Here is a 24,106-nt window from a genome sequence, read left to right as displayed (position 1 = left end):
ATAATAACCTGCTGTATGTTAGTATTGTAGAGATGATAACCTGGATGTCAGTATGATAGTGATGATAACCTCCTGGATGTCAGTGTGAAAGTGATAATAACCTCATGGATGTTAGTATGATAGTGATGATAACCTGGATGTTAGTACGATAGTGATGATAACCTGGATGTTAGTATGATAGTGATAATAACCTCCTGGATGTTAGTATGATAGTGATGATAATAACCTGCTGGATGTTAGTATGATAGTGATGATATCCTGGATGTTAGTATGATAGTGATGATAACCTGGATGTTAGTATGATAGTGATGCTAACCTGCTGGATGTTAGTATGATAGTGATGATAATAACCTCCTGGATGTTAGTATGATAGTGATGATAACCTGGATGTTAGTATGACAGTGATGCTAACCTTCTGGATGTTAGTATGATAGTGATGATAATAACCTCCTGGATGTTAGTATGATAGTGATGATAATAACCTCCTGGATGTTAGTATGATAGTGATGATAACCTGGATGTTAGTATGATAGTGATGATAACCTGCTGGATGTTAGTATGATAGTGATAATAACCTGCTGGATGTTAGTACGATAGTGATGATAACCTGGATGTTAGTATGATAGTGATAATACCCTGCTGGATGTCCGTATTATAGTGATGATAACCTGCTGGATGTTAGTATGATAGTGATGATAACCTGGATGTTAGTATGATAGTGATAATAACCTGCTGGATGTCCGTATGATAGTGATGATAATAACCTGCTGGATGTTAGTATGATAGTGATAATAACCTGGATGTTAGTACGATAGTGATGATAACCTGCTGGATGTTAGTATGACAGTGATAATAACCTGGATGTTAGTATGATAGTGATGATAACCTGCTGGATGTCAGTATGATAGCGATAATAACCTGCTGGATGTTAGTATGATAGTGATGATAACCTGGATGTTAGTATGATAGTGATGATAACCTGCTGGATGTTAGTATGATAGTGATAATAACCTGGATGTTAGTATGATAGTGATAATAACCTGCTGGATGTTAGTACGATAGTGATGATAACCTGCTGGATGTTAGTATGATAGTGAAGATAACCTGGATGTTAGTATGATAGTGATGATAACCTGGATGGCAGTATGACAGTGATAATAACCTGCTGGGTGTCAGTGTGATAGTGATGATAACCTCCTGGATGTCAGTATGATAGTGATGATAATAACCTGCTGGATGTTAGTATGATAGTGATGATAACCTGGATGTCAGTATGATAGTGATGATAACCTGGATGTCAGTATGACAGTGATAATAACCTGCTGGGTGTTAGTATGATAGTGATAATAACCTGGATGTTAGTATGATAGTGATGATAATAACCTGCTAGATGTCAGTATGATAGTGATGATAACCTGGATGTTAGTATGATAGTGATAACCTGCTGGATGTTAGTATGATAGCGATGATAATAACCTGCTGCATGTTAGTATGATAGTGATGATAACCTGGATGTTAGTATGATAGTGATGATAACCTGGATGTTAGTGTGATAGTGATGATAACCTTGATGTTAGTATGATAGTGATGATAACCTGGATGTCAGTATGACAGTGATAATAACCTGCTGGGTGTCAGTGTGATAGTGATGATAACCTCCTGGATGTCAGTGTGATAGTGATGATAACCTGGATGTTAGTATGACAGTGATGCTAACCTTCTGGATGTCAGTATGACAGTGATAATAACCTGCTGGGTGTCAGTGTGATAGTGATGATAACCTCTTGGATGATAGCGATGATAATAACCTGCTGGATGTTAGTATGATAGTGATGATAACCTGGATGTTAGTATGACAGTGATAATAACCTGCTGGGTGTCAGTGTGATAGTGATGATAACCTCCTGGATGATAGCGATGATAATAACCTGCTGGATGTTTGTATGATGGTGATGATAACCTGGATGTTAGTACGATAGTGATGATAACCTGGATGTCAGTATGATAGTGATGATAACCTTCTGGATGTTAGTATGATAGTGATGATAACCTGGACGTTAGTATGATAGTGATGATAACCTGGATGTTAGTGATGATAATAACCTGCTGGATGTTTGTATGATAGTGGTGATAACCTGGATGTCAGTATGATAGTAACATAACCTGGATGTTAGACTGATAGTGATGATAACCTGCTGGATGTTATGATAGCGATGACGGTGTAACTAACCTGGATGTTAGACTGATAGTGATGATAACCTGCTGGATGTTATGATAGCGATGACGGTGTAACTAACCTTGTCCAGCAGGGCTTCAGGGACCTCCCTTCTGTTGACTCTCGCTGCTCTGCGGACCTCCTGGCGAGCCTCCTCCTTTCGACCCTGGGTCATCAGCCACCGAGCTGACTCTGGGAGGATCCTAACAGATTATCAGGGATGGTTGAGTCAAGGATGGGTCCAGAAAATACAGTGATGAGTCTTTTTTTAACCTTTATTTAACTAGGCAGGTCAGTTTAGAACAAATTCTTATTTTCACTGACGGAACAGTGGGTTAACTGCCTGTTCAGGGACAGAACGGGGGTTCGGGGGTTTGAACTTGCAACCTTCCGGTTACTAGTCCAACGCTCTAACCACTAGGCTACCCTGCCGCCCCAAAATAGATGGGTGGAGTAGGCTTCTCTAAAGCCAGACTGACGGGTCAGAGGTTAGAGGTAAAAGGGTTGGAGGTTAGAGACGTACCAATAGAATACCCCGAGGAACAGGACAGGGCTGCAGAGGATCAGCTGACAGAGTGACAGGTTAGAGGTCAGGGGTCAGTACATTCGAATAGAAAACCCAGAGGAACAAGACAGGGCTGGAGAGGACCAGCTGACAGACTGACAGGTTAGAGGTCAGGGGTCAGTACGTTCGAATAGAATACCCAGAGGAACAAGACAGGGCTGGAGAGGACCAGCTGACAGACTGACAGGTTAGAGGTCAGGGGCCAGAACGTACCAGTAGAATACCCCGAGGAACAGGACAGGGCTGAAGAGGACCAGCTGTAGGATCCTCCAGTCTCTGACCCCGTAGGCGATCCCAGACATCAGCATCAGACCAATGGCATAGAAACAGTGGGAGAAGATGGTGAACAGAGCCCTTTTGTTGTTACCAGTCCACTCAGCACCTGGTTAGAGGTCAGGGGTTAGAGGTCAGTGGTGAACAGAGCCCTTTTGTTATTACCAGTCTACTCAGCACCTGGTTAGTTACCTGGAGGATGGAAACACCTACAGTACATGCCAGAGGTGTCTGGCGGCCATGTCAGACATCTAGTATGGTAGTGTGCAACATGAGTCCTAGAGGGCTGCTGGGGTGCAGGATTTTGTTCCAGCCCAGCACTAACACAGCTTATTTCTGGGAAGTAAACAACTGTACCTCGCATTTGAAACAAGAAATTTGAGAGCTTTAGTTTTCACTACGTGAAAAGGTAGCTACGTACAGTTGAAGTTGTAAGTTTACATACACTCAGGTTGGAGTCATTAAAACTAGTTTTTCAACCACTTCACTTCTTATTAACAAACTATAGTTTTGGCAAGTCGGTTAGGACATCTACTTTGTGCATGACACAAGTAATTTGTCCAACCATTGTTTACAGACAGATTATTTCACTTATAATTCACTGTATCACAATTCCAGTGGGTCAGAAGTTTACATACACTAAGTTGACGGTGCCTTTAAACAGCTTGGAAAATTCAAGAAAATGTCATGGGTTTAGGAGCTTCTGATAGGTTTATTGACATCATTTGAGTCAATTGGAGGTGTACCTGTGGATTTATTTAAAGGCCTACCTTCAGACTCAGTGCCTCTTCGCTTGACGTCATGGGAAAATCAAAAGAAATCAGCCAAGACCTCAGAAGAAAAACTTGTAGACCTTCAAAAATGTCTGGTTCAACCTTGGGAGCAATTTCCAAATGCCTGAAGGTGGTACCACATTCATCTGTACAAACAATATTATGCACGTATAAACACCATAGGACCATGGAGCCATCATACCGCTCAGGAAGTATACACGTTCTGTCTCCTAGAGATGAACGTACTTTGGTGCGAAAAGCGCAAATCAATCCCAGAACAACAGCAAAGTTTCTTGTGAAGATGCTGGAGGAAACAGGTACAAAAGTATCTATATCCACAGTAAAACAAGTCCTATATCGACATAATCTGAAAGGCCGCTCAGCAAGAAGCCAGACTACGGTTTGCAACTGCACATGGGGACAAAGATTGTACTTTTTGGAGAAATGTCCTCTGGTCTGATGAAACAAAAATAGAACTGTTTGGCCATAATGACCATCGTTATGTTTGGAGGAAAAAGGAGGAGGCTTGCAAGCCGAAGAACACCATCCCAACTGTGAAGCACGGGGGTGGCAGCATCATGTTGTGGGAGTGCTTTGCTGCAGGAGGGCCTGGTGCACTTCACGAAATAGATGGCATCATGAGGAGAGACAATTATGTGGATATATTGAAGCAACATCTCAAGACATCAGTTAAAGCTTGGTCGCAAATGGGTCTTCCAAATGGACAATGGCCCCAAGCATATTTCCAAAGTTGTGGCAAAATGGCTTTAGGACAACAAAGTCAAGGTATTGGAGTGGCCATCACAAATCCCTGACCTCAGTCCTATAAAACATTTGTGGGCAGAACTGAAAAAGCGTGTGCAAGCAAGGAGGACTATAAACCTGACTCAGTTACACCAGCTCTGTCAGAAGGAATGGGACAAAATTGTGGGAAGCTTGTGGAAGGCTACCCAAAACGTTTGATCCAAGTCAAACAATTTAAAGGCAATGCTACCAAATAATAATTGAGTGTATGTAACCTTCTGATCCACTGGGAATGTGATGAAATAAATAAATCTGAAATAAATAATTCTCTCTACTATTATTCTGACATTTCACATTCTTAAAATAAAGTGGTGATCCTAACTGACCTAAGACAGGGAATTATTACTAGGATTAAATGTCAGGAATTGTGAACAACTGAGTTTAAATGTATTTGGCTAAGGTGTAGGTAAACTTCCGACTTCACCTGTTGTAGAACATCGCAGTGTACCCACCTAAGACATACGTGTTTATAGCGACGCCTGAGATGGTGGTGCCGACCATGAATCTGAAGGCTATGTAAACATAGATGTTGGGAGAGAAGGCTGCTCCCACGCTGAACAACAGCTGGACGAGCAAAGAGAGGAGGACCACAAAACGCCTACCATACCTGAGGAGAGAGGACAGGAAAAAAAGAGGGGAGAAGTGAGGGGGGGGGGGAGAGGAGAGGAGAGGAGAGGAGAGGTGAGGAGAGCATCATTAACTACCTGTGGAGGAGAGGATAAAGGAAAGGAGGTGAGAGGAGAGGAGACAGGAAAGGAGGGGAGACAGGAAAGGAAGGGAGACCGCCTCATTAACTACCTGTGGAGGAGAGGAGACAGGAGAGGAGAGACAGGAGAGGAGAGGAGACAGGAAAGGAGGGGAGACAGCCTCATTAACTACCTGTGGAGGAGAGAAGACAGCATGGTGGGCACTGGGTCCTCTTAAACCTGTAACCTCCAATAAGACCCAGTGGGCTTGGATAACTGAAATATCTTCTAATAACCTCCAATAAGACCCAGTGGGCTCGGAAACCTGAAATATCTTCTAATAACCTCCAATAAGACCCAGTGGGCTCAGATAACGGAAATATCTGCGATAACTTCTAATAACCTAGAACTAGAATACCTTCTACAATTACAACTTGTGTTTGAATTTCCACAGTGAGACGTGCAATATGATACAGTTGCACTGATTAGATCAACAATCTGAGAGACGCACTGAGGGCATTGGTCTAAAGGTGCCTTAGTTACAACAACAATACAACAGACTAGTGGAGTGATGTCTTTGGCATAACATATTGGCACTTGATTAGGAACATTCATTAACAGACAACTGAATAGAACCCATGTGTCATGTTTAAGAGCCATGAAAACAGACAATAGTCAGAGAAACGCCTAAAGGGTGAGCAGATGTTTCAGAACTCTGACAAGATGAGTCAGTGTTTCCCCAGGGGTGAACAGATGTGTCAGAGCTCTGATAGGATCATTTTAAATGAATAGTAATTGGCTCAATGGAAGTATATGGGAACAGCTAGCTTGTCATTACGTTAACTCTAGTATCAATGCACCCCCCCACCACCACACACCATTGCCACCACCGCTGAAAAGAATCCAAAGGGAAACACTGGATGGGTCCATACCTGTCTGCCATTGGCCCAAACACCAGAGCACCGATCAGGAGCCCTGCCATGAAGATGGACTGGGACGCCTCGTTCAGACCACTGTTGGCACACACCAAGTTGAACTGAAGAGGATGGGAGGAAGAAGGAAGAGGAGAAGAAAGTAGAGGAGTCAGGGAGAACCATAATAGAGATTGCATAATAAGGACACGGCGTGCTGCAAAAAATATGTTCTGTTCTTAGAGACATATCTGTTCTGTTCCTGGAGACATATCTGTTCTGTTCTTGGAGACATATCTGTTCTGTTCCTGGAGACATATCTGTTCTGTTCTTGGAGACATATCTGTTCTGTTCTTAGAGACATATCTGTTCTGTTCCTGGAGACATATCTGTTCTGTTCCTGGAGACATATCTGTTCTGTTCCTGGAGACATATCTGTTCTGTTCCTGGAGACATATCTGTTCTGTTCTTGGAGACATATCTGTTCTGTTCTTAGAGACATATCTGTTCTGTTCTTGGAGACATATCTATTCTGTTCCTGGAGACATATCTGTTCTGTTCTTGGAGACATATCTGTTCTGTTCCTGGAGACATATCTGTTCTGTTCTTAGAGACATATCTGTTCTGTTCCTGGAGACATATCTGTTCTGTTCCTGGAGACATATCTGTTCTGTTCCTGGAGACATATCTGTTCTGTTCTTGGAGACATATCTGTTCTGTTCCTGGAGACATATCTGTTCTGTTCTTGGAGACATATCTATTCTGTTCCTGGAGACATATCTGTTCTGTTCTTGGAGACATATCTGTTCTGTTCCTGGAGACATATCTGTTCTGTTCCTGGAGACATATCTGTTCTGTTCCCGGAGACATATCTGTTCTGTTCCTGGAGACATATCTGTTCTGTTCTTGGAGACATATCTGTTCTGTTCCTGGAGACATATCTGTTCTGTTCTTGGAGACATATCTGTTCTGTTCTTGGAGACATATCTGTTCTGTTCTTGGAGACATATCTGTTCTGTTCCTGGAGACATATCTGTTCTGTTCCTGGAGATGTCTGTTGGATTACTGTCATTGATATTCCATTCAACCAGTTCAATGTAACAATTATAGGTTTAGGCTACAACATGATACTAGAATGTTCCTTATACCCATCATGAGGTTGCTACAACCTAGACTATGAATGAAAGTTTACAGCGTAGGTGCACACAGGTCGAGAGACAAATTTGAGAAGACAGACAGTGATACATGGACAGACAGTGACAACCAATACCACCTTGCACACTGTTGCCTGCGTCTAGCTGATATCGGGTGTAAACATTAGTCCAACAGTTGCAAACAATAGTTTCTATTGGACAAATTCAGGTATGTTTATCCCCGTGTTGTTCCATTTGCTTCCGTTTAAGAAATGTTTTTCAACAGAATCAGCGGAATGAATACACCCCTGATCACGTGTAAACACAGTTCACTTTCATAGCAGCCACGTTGTATTCCTTCTCTCATCTATGCGCTATCCTGTAGGGCAGGCTGTACTGTCTAGACTACATGTACTGTGTAGGGCAGGCTGTACTGTCTAGACTACATGTACTGTGTAGGGCAGGCTGTACTGTCTAGACTACAGTACAGCTATCCCCAGGTGAAAAAAAACTTTCCAAGCCAAACCGCCGCACATAGCCTATATCGTTGTCAGCATATTAGCTAAAGTAACGTCATAGTTAGCATAGCTAATATAACTAACTTGTTAGTAAACCCCCTACCTACAGTCATGCAGTAACGTTACAGTGTACAGTTAGTAAGCAGTTACACCGGCGGGTCCCAGTGGCAATACATTTGTAAAACCAAAAGCTTACCTTGACGTGGAAGAGTTCCAGTGTTGTGTTGGAAAGACATCGCCAGCTAGCTAGCATAGCATCCCCCTGTTTGAGCAGGGTATTTCAGTTTGTTTGAACTAGCTAGCTGCATTTGATAGCTAAGTAAGTGAAACTGAAAAATAAATGACTCTCTCTCTCTCTCTCTCTCTCTCTCTATTTCTCTCTTGCTTCTCCTTCATTTTGAAATAAATGAATTTGTTCAAAACTATTCAACTATTGTCTTTCTCTCTCTTTGAGTCAACTACTCACCACATTTTATGCACTGCAGTGTTAGCTAGCTGTAGCTTATGCTTTCAGTACTAGATTCATTCTCTGATCCTTTGATTGGGTGGACAACATGTCAGTTACTGCTTCTAGAGCTCTGACAGACTGGAGGATGTCCTCTGGAAGTTGTCATAAGTACTGTGTAAGTCTATGGAAGGGGGTAAGAACCATGAGCCTCCTAGGTTTTGTATTGAAGTAAATCTATCTAGAGGAGGATGGAAGCTAGGTGTCCTCCGGCTACACCATGGTGCTACCCTACAGAGTGCTGTTGAGGCTACTGTAGACCTTCATTGTGAAACAGTGTGTTTTAATCAATTATTTGGTGACGTGATTATATTTAATACAGTTTAATATAAAAAAGGTACACTTTTTAAATGTTTTAAAATGTATTTCTATGAAATTCACTGAGGAGGTTGGTCCTCCCAATCCTCCTCTGAGGAGTCTCCACTGGACTACATGTAGTCTAGACAGTACAGCCTGCCCTACACCGTACATGTAGTCTAGACAGTACATGTAGTCTAGACAGTACAGCCTGCCCTACACAGTACATGTAGTCTACACAGTACATGTAGTCTAGACAGTACAGCCTGCCATACACAGTACATGTAGTCTAGACAGTACAGCCTGCCCTATAGAGTACATGTAGTCTAGACAGTACAGCCTGCCATACACAGTACATGTAGTCTAGACAGTACATGTAGTCTAGACAGTACAGCCTGCCCTACACAGTACATGTAGTCTAGACAGTACATGTAGTCTAGACAGTACAGCCTGCCCTACACAGTACATGTAGTCTAGACAGTACAGCCTGCCCTACACAGTACATGTAGTCTAGACAGTACAGCCTGCTCTACACAGTACATGTAGTCTAGACAGCCTGCTCTACACAGTACATGTAGTCTAGACAGCCTGCTCTACACAGTACATGTAGTCTAGACAGTACAGCCTGCTCTACACAGTACATGTAGTCTAGACAGTACAGCCTGCCTTACACAGTACATGTAGTCTAGACAGTACAGCCTGCTCTACACAGTACAAGTAGTCTAGACAGTACAGCCTGCCCTACACAGTACATGTAGTCTAGACAGTACATGTAGTCTGCACAGTACATGTCGTCTAGACAGTACAGCCTGCCCTACACAGTACATGTAGTCTAGACAGTACATGTAGTCTAGACAGTACATGTAGTCTAGACAGTACATGTAGTCTAGACAGTACATGTAGTCTAGACAGTACATGCTGGCCCAGTCGTTCTGTTATTAAACAACTATACAGTGCTGACTGACTAACGGACAAGACACACAGTCTGATTGGGAGGAACACTGATTTATGATGATGATTTAGGTCTGACAGAGACACGAAAACAGATGGCTGGCTGCCATCACTAAAGAAACAGCTGCCAAGTCTGATATCATTATGGAAACAGCTGCCAAGTCAAACATCATTATGGAAACAGCTGCCAAGTCTGATATCATTATGGAAACAGCTGCCAAGTCAAACATCATTATGGAAACAGCTGCCAAGTCAAACATCATTATGGAAACAGCTTCCAAGTCTAACATCATTAAGGAAACAGCTGCCAAGTCTAACATCATTAAGGAAACAGCTGCCAACTCTGATATCATTATGGAAACAGCTGCCAAATCTAACATAATTAAGGAAACAGCTGCCAAGTCTAAGATCATTATGGAAACAGCTGGAAAGGCTAACATAATTAAGGAAACAGCTGCCAAATCTAACATCATTAAGGAAACAGCTGCAAAGGCTAACATCATTATGGAAACAGCTGCCAAGTCTAAAATCATTAAGGAAACAGCTGCCAAGTCTGACATCATTATGGAAACAGCTGCCAAGTCTGACATCATTATGGAAACAGCTGCCAAGTCTAACATCATTACGGAAAGAGCTGCAAAGGCTAACCACATTATGGAAACAGCTGCCAAATCTAACATCATTATGGAAACAGCTGCCAAATCTAACATCATTATGGAAACAGCTGCCAAATCTAACATCATTATGGAAATAGCTGCCAAGTCTGATATCATTATGGAAACAGCTGCCAAGTCTGACATCATTATGGAAACAGCTGCCAAGTCTGACATCATTATGGAAACAGCTGCCAAGTCTGATATCATTATGGAAACAGCTCCCAAGTCTGACATCATTATGGAAACAGCTGCCAAGTCTAACATCATTATGGAAACAGCTGCAAAGGCTAACATCATTATGGAAACAGCTGCCAAATCTAACATCATTATGGAAACAGCTGCCAAGTCTGACATCATTATGGAAACAGCTTCCAAATTAAATATCATTATGGAAACTGCTGCCAAGTCTGACATCATTAAGGAAAAAGCTGCCAAGTCTGACATCATTATGGAAACAGCTGCCAAGTCTAACATCATTAAGGAAACAGCTGCCAAATCTAACATCATTATGGAAACAGCTGCAAAGGCTAACACTATTAAGGAAACAGCTGCCAAATCTAACATCATTATGGAAACAGCTGCCAAGTCTGATATCATTATGGAAACAGCTGCCAAGTCTGACATCATTATGGAAACAGCTGCCAAGTCTGACATCATTATGGAAACAGCTGCCAAGTCTGATATCATTATGGAAACAGCTCCCAAGTCTGACATCATTATGGAAACAGCTGCCAAGTCTAACATCATTATGGAAAGAGCTGCAAAGGCTAACATCATTATGGAAACAGCTGCCAAATCTAACATCATTATGGAAACAGCTGCCAAGTCTAACATCATTATGGAAACAGCAGCCAAATCTAACATCATTAAGGAAACAGCTGCCAAATCTAACATCATTATGGAAACAGCTGCAAAGGCTAACATCATTAAGGAAACAGCTGCCAAATCTAACATCATTATGGAAACAGCTGCAAAGGCTAACATCATTATGGAAACAGCTGCCAAGTCTGACATCATTAAGGAAACAGCTGCCAAGTCTGATATCATTATGGAAACAGCTGCCAAGTCTGACATCATTATGGAAACAGCTGCCAAGTCTGACATCATTATGAAAACAGCTGCCAAGTCTGACATCATTAAGGAAACAGCTGCCAAGTCTAACATCATTATGGAAACAGCTGCCAAATCTAACATCATTATGGAAACAGCTGCCAAGTCTAACATCATTAAGGAAACAGCTGCCAAGTCTGACATCATTAAGGAAACAGCTGCCAAGTCTAACATCATTAAGGAAACAGCTGCCAAGTCTAACATCATCATGGAAACAGCTGCAAAGGCTAACATCATTATGGAAACAGCTGCCAAGTCTGACATTATTATGGAAACAGCTGCCAAGTCTGACATCATTAAGGAAACAGCTGCCAAGTCTAACATACATTAAGGAAACAGCTGCCAAGTCTAACATCATTATGGAAACAGCTGCAAAGGCTAACATCATTATGGAAACAGCTGCCAAATCTAACATCATTAAGGAAACAGCTGCCAAGTCTGACATCATTATGGAAACAGCTGCCAAGTCTGACATCATTATGGAAACAGCTGCCAAATTAAATATCATTATGGAAACAGCTGCCAAATCTAACATCATTAAGGAAACAGCTGCCAAATCTAACATCATTAAGGAAACAGCCCACTGAGTCCAGTGCAGTCTGTCTGTCTGTCTGTGTGTCTGTCTGTTTGACAGAATAATAGAGGTAGTGTGGCATCACCAGATCACTGGTGGTGGAATAAGAGAGGTAGTGTGGCATCACCAGATCACTGGTAGTGGAATAAGAGAGGTAGTGTGGCATCACCAGATCACTGGTAGTGGAATAAGAGAGGTAGTGTGGCATCACCAGATCACTGGTAGTGGAATAAGAGAGGTAGTGTGGCATCACCAGATCACTGGTAGTGGAATAAGAGAGGTAGTGTGGCATCACCAGATCACTGGTAGTGGAATAAGAGAGGTAGTGTGGCATCACCAGATCACTGGTAGTGGAATAAGAGAGGTAGTGTGGCATCACCAGATCACTGGTAGTGGAATAAGAGAGGTAGTGTGGCATCACCAGATCACTGGTAGTGGAATAAGAGAGGTAGGGTGGCATCACCAGATCACTGGTAGAGGAATAAGAGAGGTAGTGTGGCATCACCAGATCACTGGTAGAGGAATAAGAGAGGTAGTGTGGCATCACCAGATCACTGGTAGTGGAATAAGAGAGGTAGTGTGGCATCACCAGATCACTGGTAGTGGAATAAGAGAGGTAGGGTGGCATCACCAGATCACTGGTAGTGGAATAAGAGAGGTAGTGTGGCATCATTTGATTTACTCAAACTTTACTCAAACTTACTCAAACAGATATTTAGTATCTCTACTGACCCATTGTCTGCCCCAACTACCCTATCCTACGACCCTACCTCAGTCACCAGGCTGGTGGTCCCTTGGGGAGCCTCATACTTCCATCCATCCCTGCAGGAGATGGTACTGTTTATCCCATACACTTCAATAGTCTGCAAGTCCAGATCCACCGGAGTGTACATCTTACAGGACTGGAACCCAGGGCCATCCTCCAGCGGTGGAAGGGTGAGGTTCAACAGCCTATCGTTGGTCAGGTTGGGTCCCTGCGTCCTGATCCAGTCGGTGTTACAGTGATGAGGGAAGTTCATCCCCGTAAACACCTGACAGAACATGTGGAACCCGTTGAAGATGTTCGGGAAGCATATCGCAGCCAACATTTGCTTCTGGAATGTTCCGAACTCCCCGACCGCTGTCAGTACCTGCCCGAACCCGGAGCTCATCTTCAGTCACAGGTGTTGGTGCAACACACAGGCTGGAAGTGTTCGATAGGAGATTGTTTGTCAAGTGGAGGTTTAACACCTTTCCATTGGTAGGAGGGCATTAGTGGGTAGATAAATTAATGTTTAATCTGTCATAACACACTCACAGGAGTGTTATCAGGTGTCACCCGGTCATCTGCGTGTGTAAAATAACTCCTTACTCTACAAACCTTTAGAAAATGAATAACTTCAATTCAAGGCCTCAACAAAATACTTAATAAGTTCAAGTTAATTGATCATCTAGTGCCTTTACAGTCTATTTCATCCATTCAACGCAGTTTTAGATGTTTCCCTGGTGCTTGTTTTTGCTTCCTTCAGCAGTCAGTGGGACTTTGTACCGAACGGAGAACGCAACTGCCAAATGGACCTTTAGACCTGCAGCAGATGTGTAGCCTGTTGCTCTGAGCCGGGAACCACGAGGACAATCATCTAGGACTGGGCTGTTGTAGGTCTGGGCTGTTCTAGGACTGGGCTGGTCTAGGACTGGCTGTTCTAGGTATGTTCTAGGTCTGGGCTGTTCTAGGACTGGGCTGGTCTAGGACTGGGCTGGTCTAGGACTGTGCTGTTCTAGAACTGGGCTGGTCTAGGACTGGGCTGTTCTAGGACTGGGCTGGTCTAGGACTGGGCTGATCTAGGACTGGGCTGTTCTAGGTCTGGGCTGTTCTAGGACTGGGCTGTTCTAGGACTGGGCTGTTCTAGGACTGGGTGGGACAGGAACCATGAGGACAAACATCTAGGACGGGGCTGTTCTAGGACTGGGTGGGACAGGAACCATGAGGACAAACATCTAGGACGGGGCTGTTCTAGGACTGGGTGGGACAGGAACCATGAGGACAAACATCTAGGACGGGGCTGTTCTAGGACTGGGTGGGACAGGAACCATGAGGACAAACATCTAGGACTGGGCTGTTCTAGGACTGGGTGGGACAGGAACCATGAGGACAAACATCTAGGACGGGGCTGTTCTAGGACTGGGCTGTTCTAGGACTGGGAGGAGGGGGGCTATGAGCCCTGTTATGGGCTGAATCGTTTACCCTACATTCATGATGTAGAGATAATTCTCCATACATAGTGATGTATAGATAATTCTCCATACATAATGATGTGTAGATAATTCTCCATACATAGTGATGTGTAGATAATTCTCCATACATAGTGATGTGTAGATAATTCTCCATACATGATGTGTAGATAATTCTCCATACATAATGATGTGTAGATAATTCTCCATACATGATGTGTAGATCATTCTCCATACATAGTGATGTGTAGATAATTCTCCATACATAGTGATGTGTAGATAATTCTCCATACATAATGATGTGTAGATAATTCTCCATACATAGTGATGTGTAGATAATTCTCCATACATAGTGATGTGTAGATAATTCTCCATACATAATGATGTGTAGATAATTCTCCATACATAGTGATGTGTAGATAATTCTCCATACATAATGATGTGTAGATAATTCTCCATACATAGTGATGTGTAGATAATTCTCCATACATAGTGATGTGTAGATAATTCTCCATACATGATGTGTAGATAATTCTCCATACATAATGATGTGTAGATAATTCTCCATACATGATGTGTAGATCATTCTCCATACATAGTGATGTGTAGATAATTCTCCATACATAATGATGTGTAGATAATTCTCCATACATGATGTGTAGATCATTCTCCATACATAGTGATGTGTAGATAATTCTCCATACATAATGATGTGTAGATAATTCTCCATACATAATGCGTAGATAATTCTCCATACATAGTGATGTGTAGATAATTCTCCATACATAATGATGTTTAGATAATTCTCCATACATAGTGATGTGTAGATAATTCTCCATACATAATGATGTGTAGATAATTCTCCATACATAATGTGTAGATAATTCTCCATTTAATTTTTTTACATTTTTATTTCACCTTTATTTAACCAGGTAGGCTAGTTGAGAACAAGTTCTCATTTGCAACTGCGACCTGGCCAAGATAAGGCATAGCAGTGTGAACAGACAACACAGAGTTACACATGGAGTAAACAATTAACAAGTCAATAACACAGTAGAAAAAAGGGGAGTCTATATACATTGTGTGCAAAAGGCATGAGAAGGTAGGCGAATAATTACAATTATGCAGATTAACACTGGAGTGGTAAATGATCAGATGGTCATGTACAGGTAGAGATATTAGTGTGCAAAAGAGCAGAAAAATAAATAAATAAAAACAGTATGGGGATGAGGTAGGTGAAAATGGGTGGGCTATTTACCAATAGACTATGTACAGCTGCAGCGATCGGTTAGCTGCTCAGATAGCAGATGTTTGAAGTTGGTGAGGGAGATAAAAGTCTCCAACTTCAGCGATTTTTGCAATTCGTTCCAGTCACAGGCAGCAGAGAACTGGAACGAAAGGCGGCCAAATGAGGTGTTGGCTTTAGGGATGATCAGTGAGATACACCTGCTGGAGCGCGTGCTACGGATGGGTGTTGCCATCGTAACCAGTGAACTGAGATAAGGCGGAGCTTTACCTAGCATGGACTTGTAGATGACCTGGAGCCAGTGGGTCTGGCGACGAATATGTAGCGAGGGCCAGCCGACTAGAGCATACAAGTCGCAGTGGTGGGTGGTATAAGGTGCTTTAGTGACAAAACGGATGGCACTGTGATAAACTGCATCCAGTTTGCTGAGTAGAGTGTTGGAAGCAATTTTGTAGATGACATCGCCGAAGTCGAGGATCGGTAGGATAGTCAGTTTTACTAGGGTAAGTTTGACGGCGTGAGTGAAGGAGGCTTTGTTGCGGAATAGAAAGCCGACTCTTGATTTGATTTTCGATTGGAGATGTTTGATATGGGTCTGGAAGGAGAGTTTAGAGTCTAGCCAGACACCTAGGTACTTATAGATGTCCACATATTCAAGGTCGGAACCATCCAGGGTGGTGATTCTGGTCAGGCGTGCGGGTGCAGGCAGCGAAAGGTTGAAAAGCATGCATTTGGTTTTACTAGCGTTTAAGAGCAGTTGGAGGCCACGGAAGAAGTGCTGTATGGCATTGAAGCTCGTTTGGAGGTTAGATAGCACAGTGTCCAAGGACGGGCCGGAAGTATATAGAATGGTGTCGTCCGCGTAGAGGTGGATCAGGGAATCGCCCGCAGCATGAGAAACATCATTGATATATACAGAGAAAAGAGTCGGCCCGAGAATTGAACCCTGTGGCACCCCCATAGAGACTGCCAGAGGACCGGACAGCATGCCCTCCGATTTGACACACTGAACTCTGCCTGCAAAGTAATTGGTGAACCAGGCAAGGCAGTCATCCGAGAAACCGAGGCTACTGAGTCTGCCGATAAGAATACGGTGATTGACAGAGTCGAAAGCCTTGGCAAGGTCTATGAAGACTGCTGCACAGTACTGTCTTTTATCGATGGCGGTTATGATATCGTTTAGTACCTTGAGCGTGGCTGAGGTACACCCGTGACCGGCTCGGAAACCAGATTGCACAGCGGAGAAGGTACGGTGGGATTCGAGATGGTCAGTGACCTGTTTGTTGACTTGGCTTTCGAAGACCTTAGATAGGCAGGGCAGGATGGATATAGGTCTGTAGCAGTTTGGGTCCAGGGTGTCGCCCCCTTTGAAGAGGGGGATGACTGCGGCAGCTTTCCAATCCTTGGGGATCTCAGACGATATGAAAGAGAGGTTGAAAAGGCTGGTAATAGGGGTTGCGACAATGGCGGCGGATAGTTTCAGGAATAGAGGGTCCAGATTGTCAAGCCCAGCTGATTTGTACGGGTCCAGGTTTTGCAGCTCTATGATGTGTAGATAATTCTCCATACATAATGATGTGTAGATAATTCTCCATACATAATGATGTGTAGATAATTCTCCATACATAATGATGTGTAGATAATTCTCCATACATAATGATGTGTAGATAATTCTCCATACAAAATGTGTAGATAAGTCTCCATACATAGTGATGTGTGGATAATTCTCCATACATAATGATGTGTAGATAATTCTCCATACATAGTGTAGATAATTATCCATACACAGTGATGTGTAGATTATATATAACTTTTGTTTTGTAAGGTATTTTTAGTGAGCATTTTGTAAGGTTTGTAAGTGAGTAATTTGTAAGGTTTGTAAGTAAGTAAGTAATTTGTAAGGTTTGTTAGTGAGTAAATTGTAAGGCTTGTTAGTGAGTAATATGTTAGGCCTTTTTTGTGAGTAATTTGTAAGGTTTGTTAGAGTAACTTGTAAGGCTTACCAGTGAGTAATTTGTAAGGTTTATTTGTGAGTAATTTTTAAGGTTTGTTAGCGAGTAATTTGTAAGGTCTTTTTGTGAATAATTTGTAAGGTCTTTTTTGTAAGGTATTTTTTGTGAGCAATTTGGAAGGTGTTTTGAGTCTAAGCTGTAGTGTAGGCCAGGCTTATCTATGAAATAGCTTGGATAAAGGTCAAGGTTAACCACCATGGCATGGATGAGTTGTATATTATTAACCCTTTATTTACCAGGTAGGCCTAGATTACACAGCCTCTTTTACTACAAAAAAACTGTGGGAGAGTTGCAGGGGAGAGGAGACAGGATGAATGAGCCAATTGGAAGCTGGGGATGATAAGGTGATCATAACCTAATGTACCAGGCATAAAAGAAACCCCTGACACTAATGCAGAGTTCATAACCAAGTGGGGTGGTGGTAATTACCAGTTGTGAAGTCATAAATACCAGTTGGGATGCATTCACGTTTTGAACTCCTTGAGAAAAACAGATTGGCTAATGGCCAACAAGCTGCATCAACCATAAACTAGAAGTACAGCTTGTAAACAAATAGTTTTTTTAAGTAATGTTTTGTTTTGCATATAACTTTCTTAAGGTAATTTCAATAGTAGGTGATATCAGAGTAGAGGCCCTGGACCCATTCTGAAATGGACCTGGGGCTTTCCCACCCGGACCTGATATGCCTAAATAAATAAATAAATATAGAGAGATCTGTTCTGAATGGAACCGAGGACAAGTAGACCCGTTCCATATAGGCCTGGTCGGATTGTTCAATCCTAGTGAGGTAGCAGCAGAAAGTCATTGTTTAAGCTACTTTATTATCCAGAGCTGATAAAGCGTGAGAGGAGGGAGAGAGAGGTGCCGCTCTAGCAGGAGGGGGAGGGAGCGAGTGACACAGGAGAGCAGGGAGGAGCTTAGCATTCTCTCAACCAGCTTCATGAGGTAGTCACCTGCAATGCATTTAAATTAACAGGTGTGCCAGATCAGTCAATGTGGAACATTTTAAGAAATTTTAACATTTCTTCAAGTGCAGTCCCAAAAACCATCAAGTGCTATGATGAACCTGTCTCTCATGAGGACCGCCACAGGAAAGGAAGACCCAGAGTTACCTCTCCTGCAGAGGATTAGTTCATTAGAGTTAACTGTCTCTCATGAGGACCGCCACAGGAAAGGAAGACCCAGAGTTACTTCTGCTGCAGAGGATTAGTTCATTAGAGTTACCAGCCTCAGATTGCAGCCCAAATAAATGCTTCACAGAGTTCAAGTAACAGACACATCTCAACATCAACTGTTCGGAGGAGACTGCATGCCTAACCCTAATCATGCCTTCATGGTCGAATTGCTGCAAAGAAACCACTGCTAAAGGACACCAATAAGAAGAAGAGACTTGCTTGTGCCAAGAAACATGAACAATGGACATTGGACAGGTGGAAATCTGTCCTTTGGTCTGATGAGTCCAAATTTGAGATGTTCTGTTCCAACCGCCGTGTCTTTGTGAGACGCAGAGTAGGTGAACGGATGATCTCCGCATGTGTGGTTCCCACCGTGAAGCATGGAGGAGGAGGTGTGATGCTGCTTTTCTGGTGACACTGTCTGTGATTTATTTCAAATTCAAGGCACACTTAATCAGCATGGCTACCACAGCATTCTGCAGCGATATGCCATCCCATCTGGTTTGCGCTTAGTGGGACTATCATTTGTTTTTTAACAGGACAATAACCCAAAACACACCTCCAGGCTGTGTAAGGGCTATTTGACCAAGGAGAGTGATCGAGTGCTACATCAGATGACCTGGCCTCCACAATCACCTGATCTCAACCCAATTGAGATGGTTTGGGATGAGTTGGACCGCAGAGTTAAGGAAAAGCAGCGAACAAGTGCTCAGCATATGTGGGAACTCCTACAAGACTGTTGGAAAATCATTCCAGGTGAAGCTGGTTGAGAGAATGTCAAGAGTGTGCAAAGCTGTCATCAAGACAAATCAAATCAAATCAAATCAAATCAAATTTTATTTGTCACATACACATGGTTAGCAGATGTTAATGCGAGTGTAGCGAAATGCTTGTGCTTCTAGTTCCGACAATGCAGTAATAACAAGTAATCTAACTAACAATTCCAAAACTACTGTCTTGTACACAGTGTAAGGGGATAAAGAATATGTACATAAGGATATATGAATGAGTGATGGTACCGAGCAGCATAGGCAAGATACAGTAGATGGTATCGGGTACAGTATGTACAAATGAGATGAGTATGTAAACAAAGTGGCATAGTATAGTATAAAGTGGCTAGTGATACATGTATTACATAAGGATACCGTCGATGATATAGAGTACAGTATATACGTATGCATATGAGATGAATAATGTAGGGTAAGTAACATTTATATAAGGTAGCATTGTTTAAAATGGCTAGTGATATATTTACATAATTTCCCATCAATTCCCATTATTAAAGTGGCTGGAGTTGAGTCAGTGTCAGTGTGTTGGCAGCAGCCACTCAGTGTTAGTGGTGGCTGTTTAACAGTCTGATGGCCTTGAGATAGAAGCTGTTTTTCAGTCTCTCGGTCCCAGCTTTGATGCACCTGTACTGACCTCGCCTTCTGGATGATAGCGGGGTGAACAGGCAGTGGCTCGGGTGGTTGATGTCCTTGATGATCTTTATGGCCTTCCTGTGACATCGGGTGGTGTAGGTGTCCTGGAGGGCAGGTAGTTTGCCCCCGGTGATGCGTTGTGCAGACCTCACTAACCTCTGGAGAGCCTTACGGTTGAGGGCGGTGCAGTTGCCATACCAGGCGGTGATACAGCCCGCCAGGATGCTCTCGATTGTGCATCTGTAGAAGTTTGTGAGTGCTTTTGGTGACAAGCCGAATTTCTTCAGCCTCCTGAGGTTGAAGAGGCGCTGCTGCGCCTTCTTCACGATGCTGTCTGTGTGAGTGGACCAATTCAGTTTGTCTGTGATGTGTATGCCGAGGAACTTAAAACTTGCTACCCTCTCCACTACTGTTCCATCGATGTGGATAGGGGGGTGTTCCCTCTGCTGTTTCCTGAAGTCCACAATCATCTCCTTAGTTTTGTTGACGTTGAGTGTGAGGTTGTTTTCCTGACACCACACTCCGAGGGCCCTCACCTCCTCCCTGTAGGCCGTCTCATCGTTGTTGGTAATCAAGCCTACCACTGTTGTGTCGTCCGCAAACTTGATGATTGAGTTGGAGGCGTGCGTGGCCACGCAGTCGTGGGTGAACAGGGAGTACAGGAGAGGGCTCAGAACGCAACCTTGTGGGGCCCCAGTGTTGAGGATCAGCGGGGAGGAGATGTTGTTGCCTACCCTCACCACCTGGGGGCGGCCCGTCAGGAAGTCCAGTACCCAGTTGCACAGGGCGGGGTCGAGACCCAGGGTCTCGAGCTTGATGACGAGCTTGGAGGGTACTATGGTGTTGAATGCCGAGCTGTAGTCGATGAACAGCATTCTCACATAGGTATTCCTCTTGTCCAGATGGGTTAGGGCAGTGTGCAGTGTGGTTGAGATTGCATCGTCTGTGGACCTATTTGGGCGGTAAGCAAATTGGAGTGGGTCTAGGGTGTCAGGTAGGGTGGAGGTGATATGGTCCTTGACTAGTCTCTCAAAGCACTTCATGATGACGGATGTGAGTGCTACGGGGCGGTAGTCATTTAGCTCAGTTACCTTAGCTTTCTTGGGAACAGGAACAATGGTGGCCCTCTTGAAGCATGTGGGAACAGCAGACTGGTATAGGGATTGATTGAATATGTCCGTAAACACACCGGCCAGCTGGTCTGCGCATGCTCTGAGGGCGCGGCTGGGGATGCCATCTGGGCCTGCAGCCTTGCGAGGGTTAACACGTTGTGGCTACTTTGAAGAATCTAACATGCAAAATATATGTTGATTTGTTTAACACTTTTTTGGTTACTACATGATTCCAAATGTGTTATTTCATAGTTTTGATGTCTTCAGTATTATTCTAAAATTTAGAAAATAGTAAAAATAAAGAAAAACTCTCAAATTAGTGTGTCCAGGATTTTGACTGGTACTGTTTATCCAACGAGTCTCCAGCTTAACCAAAACATGGCCGCTTCTAGTCACCTTGATTGAATCCACCTTTCTCACTGCTCCTCGATATTACAAATGAATTTCCCAAATATCTCCTTGTCCAAAAAACACAGTCCAATAAGAAATGCATTATTGGGCCGGTCCTCGTCTTCTACTACAACTTTTGCTCGTTTTGTTCCTTTCTTCATTATCACAATCTTCACTTGCCACACTTTCAGATTCAAGAGCGGTCACTATTTCCCCCCAGCTCAAGTTATCCTGCCTCTCTCCCGTCCTTAAAGGGTTCTCTGAAACCTGTGAAGCATGGGAGTGGGTAGATTTCCTCGTCCTTGATTTTGGGCAGCTCCATGGTAAGAAATGTGACTGTTCCTGGTGCAAAAACAATGTTCTATCCCGAAGCTGGAGTAAATAAACATTACTAAGCTGCTCCTGAATGTACTACACCAGGACATGGACAGTGATTCTATCGTAGTCCATGTGGGTTTAAATAACATTACTAAGCTGCTCCTGAATGTACTACACCAGGACATGGACATTGATTCTATCGTAGTCCATGTGGATTTTAATGACATTACTAAGCTGCTCCTGAATGTACTACACCAGGACATGGACAGTGATTCTATCGTAGTCCATGTGGGTTTTAATAACATTACTAAGCTGCTCCTGGATGTACTACACCAGGACATTGATTCTGTCCTAGTCCATGTGGGTTTTAATAACATTACTAAGCTGCTCCTGAATGTACTACACCAGGTCATGGACATTGATTCTATCGTAGTCCATGTGGGTTTTAATAACATTACTAAGCTGCTCCTGAATGTACTACACCAGGACATGGACATTGATTCTATAGTAGTCCATGTGGGTTTTAATGACATTATGAAGGGCAGCTCTGAACAGTTGAAACTGGATTTCACAGAGCTGATTGACTCTCTGCTAGATACTAATAAAATACCCATCATATCTGGCTCTGTGCCATCTCTGAATCGTGGCATTGAACGCTTTAGCATGATTCTTTCTCTTCACAACTGGCTATGTGATTATTGCAGCTCAATGGGTATAACTTTTGTTGACAATTTTGATACCTTTTGGAAACAGAACACTTTTTATAAGGAGGATGGGATCCACCCAAATCATGTGGGATCCTGGATCCTTTCACAGCACTATAAGGCTGTGTTGAGACAATAACTTATCAATGACTCAAGCCTAACTCATTTAATCTCTACCATTGTGTTGCTGAGTCATCATAATGCTTCAGGAAATGTACCAGGGGTGTTGGTAGACACAATGTAAGTAACCTAAGTTATGTCTCTCTAACTGTCCTGAATGCTTCTGCTGATCCTACAGCTATTGTATGTAGCAATCATGTGCCTATGAACCAGATTTATGCTGTTAGAACTGAGGCGGTGTGCACTAGTAGGAAGTCCACTGTTAAAACTGAGGCGGTGTGCCCTAGGAGGAAGTCCACTGTTAGAACTGAGAAAAGACAGAAATGCCAATGGTGGAGGTGTTGCTGTTTATATTCAGAACCACATTCCTGTAAAACTTAGAGGTTCTCGTGTTAAATAATGTTGAAGTAATATGGCTGCAGGTTCATCTGCCTCACCTAAAGCCCATTCTGGTGGGAAGCTGCTATAGACCACCAAGTGCTAACAGTCAGTATCTGGAAAATGTTAAATACTGTTGAAGTAATATGGCTGCAGGTTCATCTGCCTCACCTAAGGCCCATTCTGGTGGAAAGATGCTATAGACCACCAAGTGCTAACAGTCAGTATCTGGAAAATGTTAAATACTGTTGAAGTAATATGGCTGCAGGTTCATCTGCCTCACCTAAGGCCCATTCTGGTGGAAAGCTGTTATAGACCACCAAGTGCTAACAGTCAGTATCTGGAAAATGTTAAATACTGTTGAAGTAATATGGCTGCAGGTTCATCTGCCTCACCTAAGGCCCATTCTGGTGGAAAGATGCTATAGACCACCAAGTGCTAACAGTCAGTATCTGGAAAATGTGTGAAATGCTTGATAGTGTGTGTGATAAACAGAGGTATATTTTCTGGGTGATTTAAATATTGACTGGCTTTCATCAAGCTGCCCACTCAAGAAAAAGCTTCAGCCTCCCGGGTGGCGCAGTGGTTAAGGGTGCTGCAGCGCCAGCTGTGCCACCAGAGACTCTGGGTTTGCGCCCAGGCTCTGTCAAATCAAATCAAATCAAATGTATTTATATAGCCCTTCGTACATCAGCTGATATCTCAAAGTGCTGTACAGAAACCCAGTCTAAAACCCCAAACAGCGCGCAATGCAGGTGTAGAAGCACGGTGGCTAGGAAAAACTCCCTAGAAAGGCCAAAACCTAGGAAGAAACCTAGAGAGGAACCAGGCTATGTGGGGTGGCCAGTCCTCTTCTGGCTGTGCCGGGTGGAGATTATAACAGAACATGGCCAAGATGTTCAAATGTTCATAAATTACCAGCATGGTTGAATAATAATAAGGCAGAACAGTTGAAACTGGAGCAGCAGCACAGTCAGGTGGACAGTAGTCATCATGTCAGGTAGTCCTGAGGCATGGTCCTAGGGATCTGTCGTAACCTGCCGCGACC

The 24,106-nt window shown here is 43.1% G+C and overlaps 1 protein-coding gene across 2 annotated transcripts in view; it reads right to left on the bottom strand.

Annotated features, from left to right (window-relative positions):
• Positions 1-13,374, bottom strand: part of slc22a13b (solute carrier family 22 member 13b) — a 46,419-nt gene extending 33,045 nt beyond the window's left edge. The window contains exons 1-5 of one of the 2 annotated variants that reach the window (XM_036934643.1): positions 12,742-13,374; positions 6,249-6,352; positions 5,083-5,237; positions 2,994-3,162; positions 2,298-2,418 (exon numbers count right to left, since the gene is read on the bottom strand). In XM_036934643.1, the coding sequence (XP_036790538.1) occupies positions 2,298-2,418; positions 2,994-3,162; positions 5,083-5,237; positions 6,249-6,352; positions 12,742-13,122 (930 nt within the window). In that variant the 5' untranslated portion in view covers positions 13,123-13,374. The remainder of the gene's footprint in view (positions 1-2,297; positions 2,419-2,993; positions 3,163-5,082; positions 5,238-6,248; positions 6,353-12,741) is intronic. The other variant, XM_036934642.1, reaches the window with a different exon arrangement.
• Between the last annotated feature and the right edge of the window lie 10,732 nt (positions 13,375-24,106).

Source organism: Oncorhynchus mykiss, chromosome 11 (genome assembly GCF_013265735.2).
Source record: "Oncorhynchus mykiss isolate Arlee chromosome 11, USDA_OmykA_1.1, whole genome shotgun sequence".
Lineage (NCBI taxonomy): Eukaryota > Metazoa > Chordata > Actinopteri > Salmoniformes > Salmonidae > Oncorhynchus > Oncorhynchus mykiss.
The sequence above is the reverse complement of the archived record's forward strand: the minus strand, read 5'-3'. Positions and strand labels throughout refer to the sequence as shown.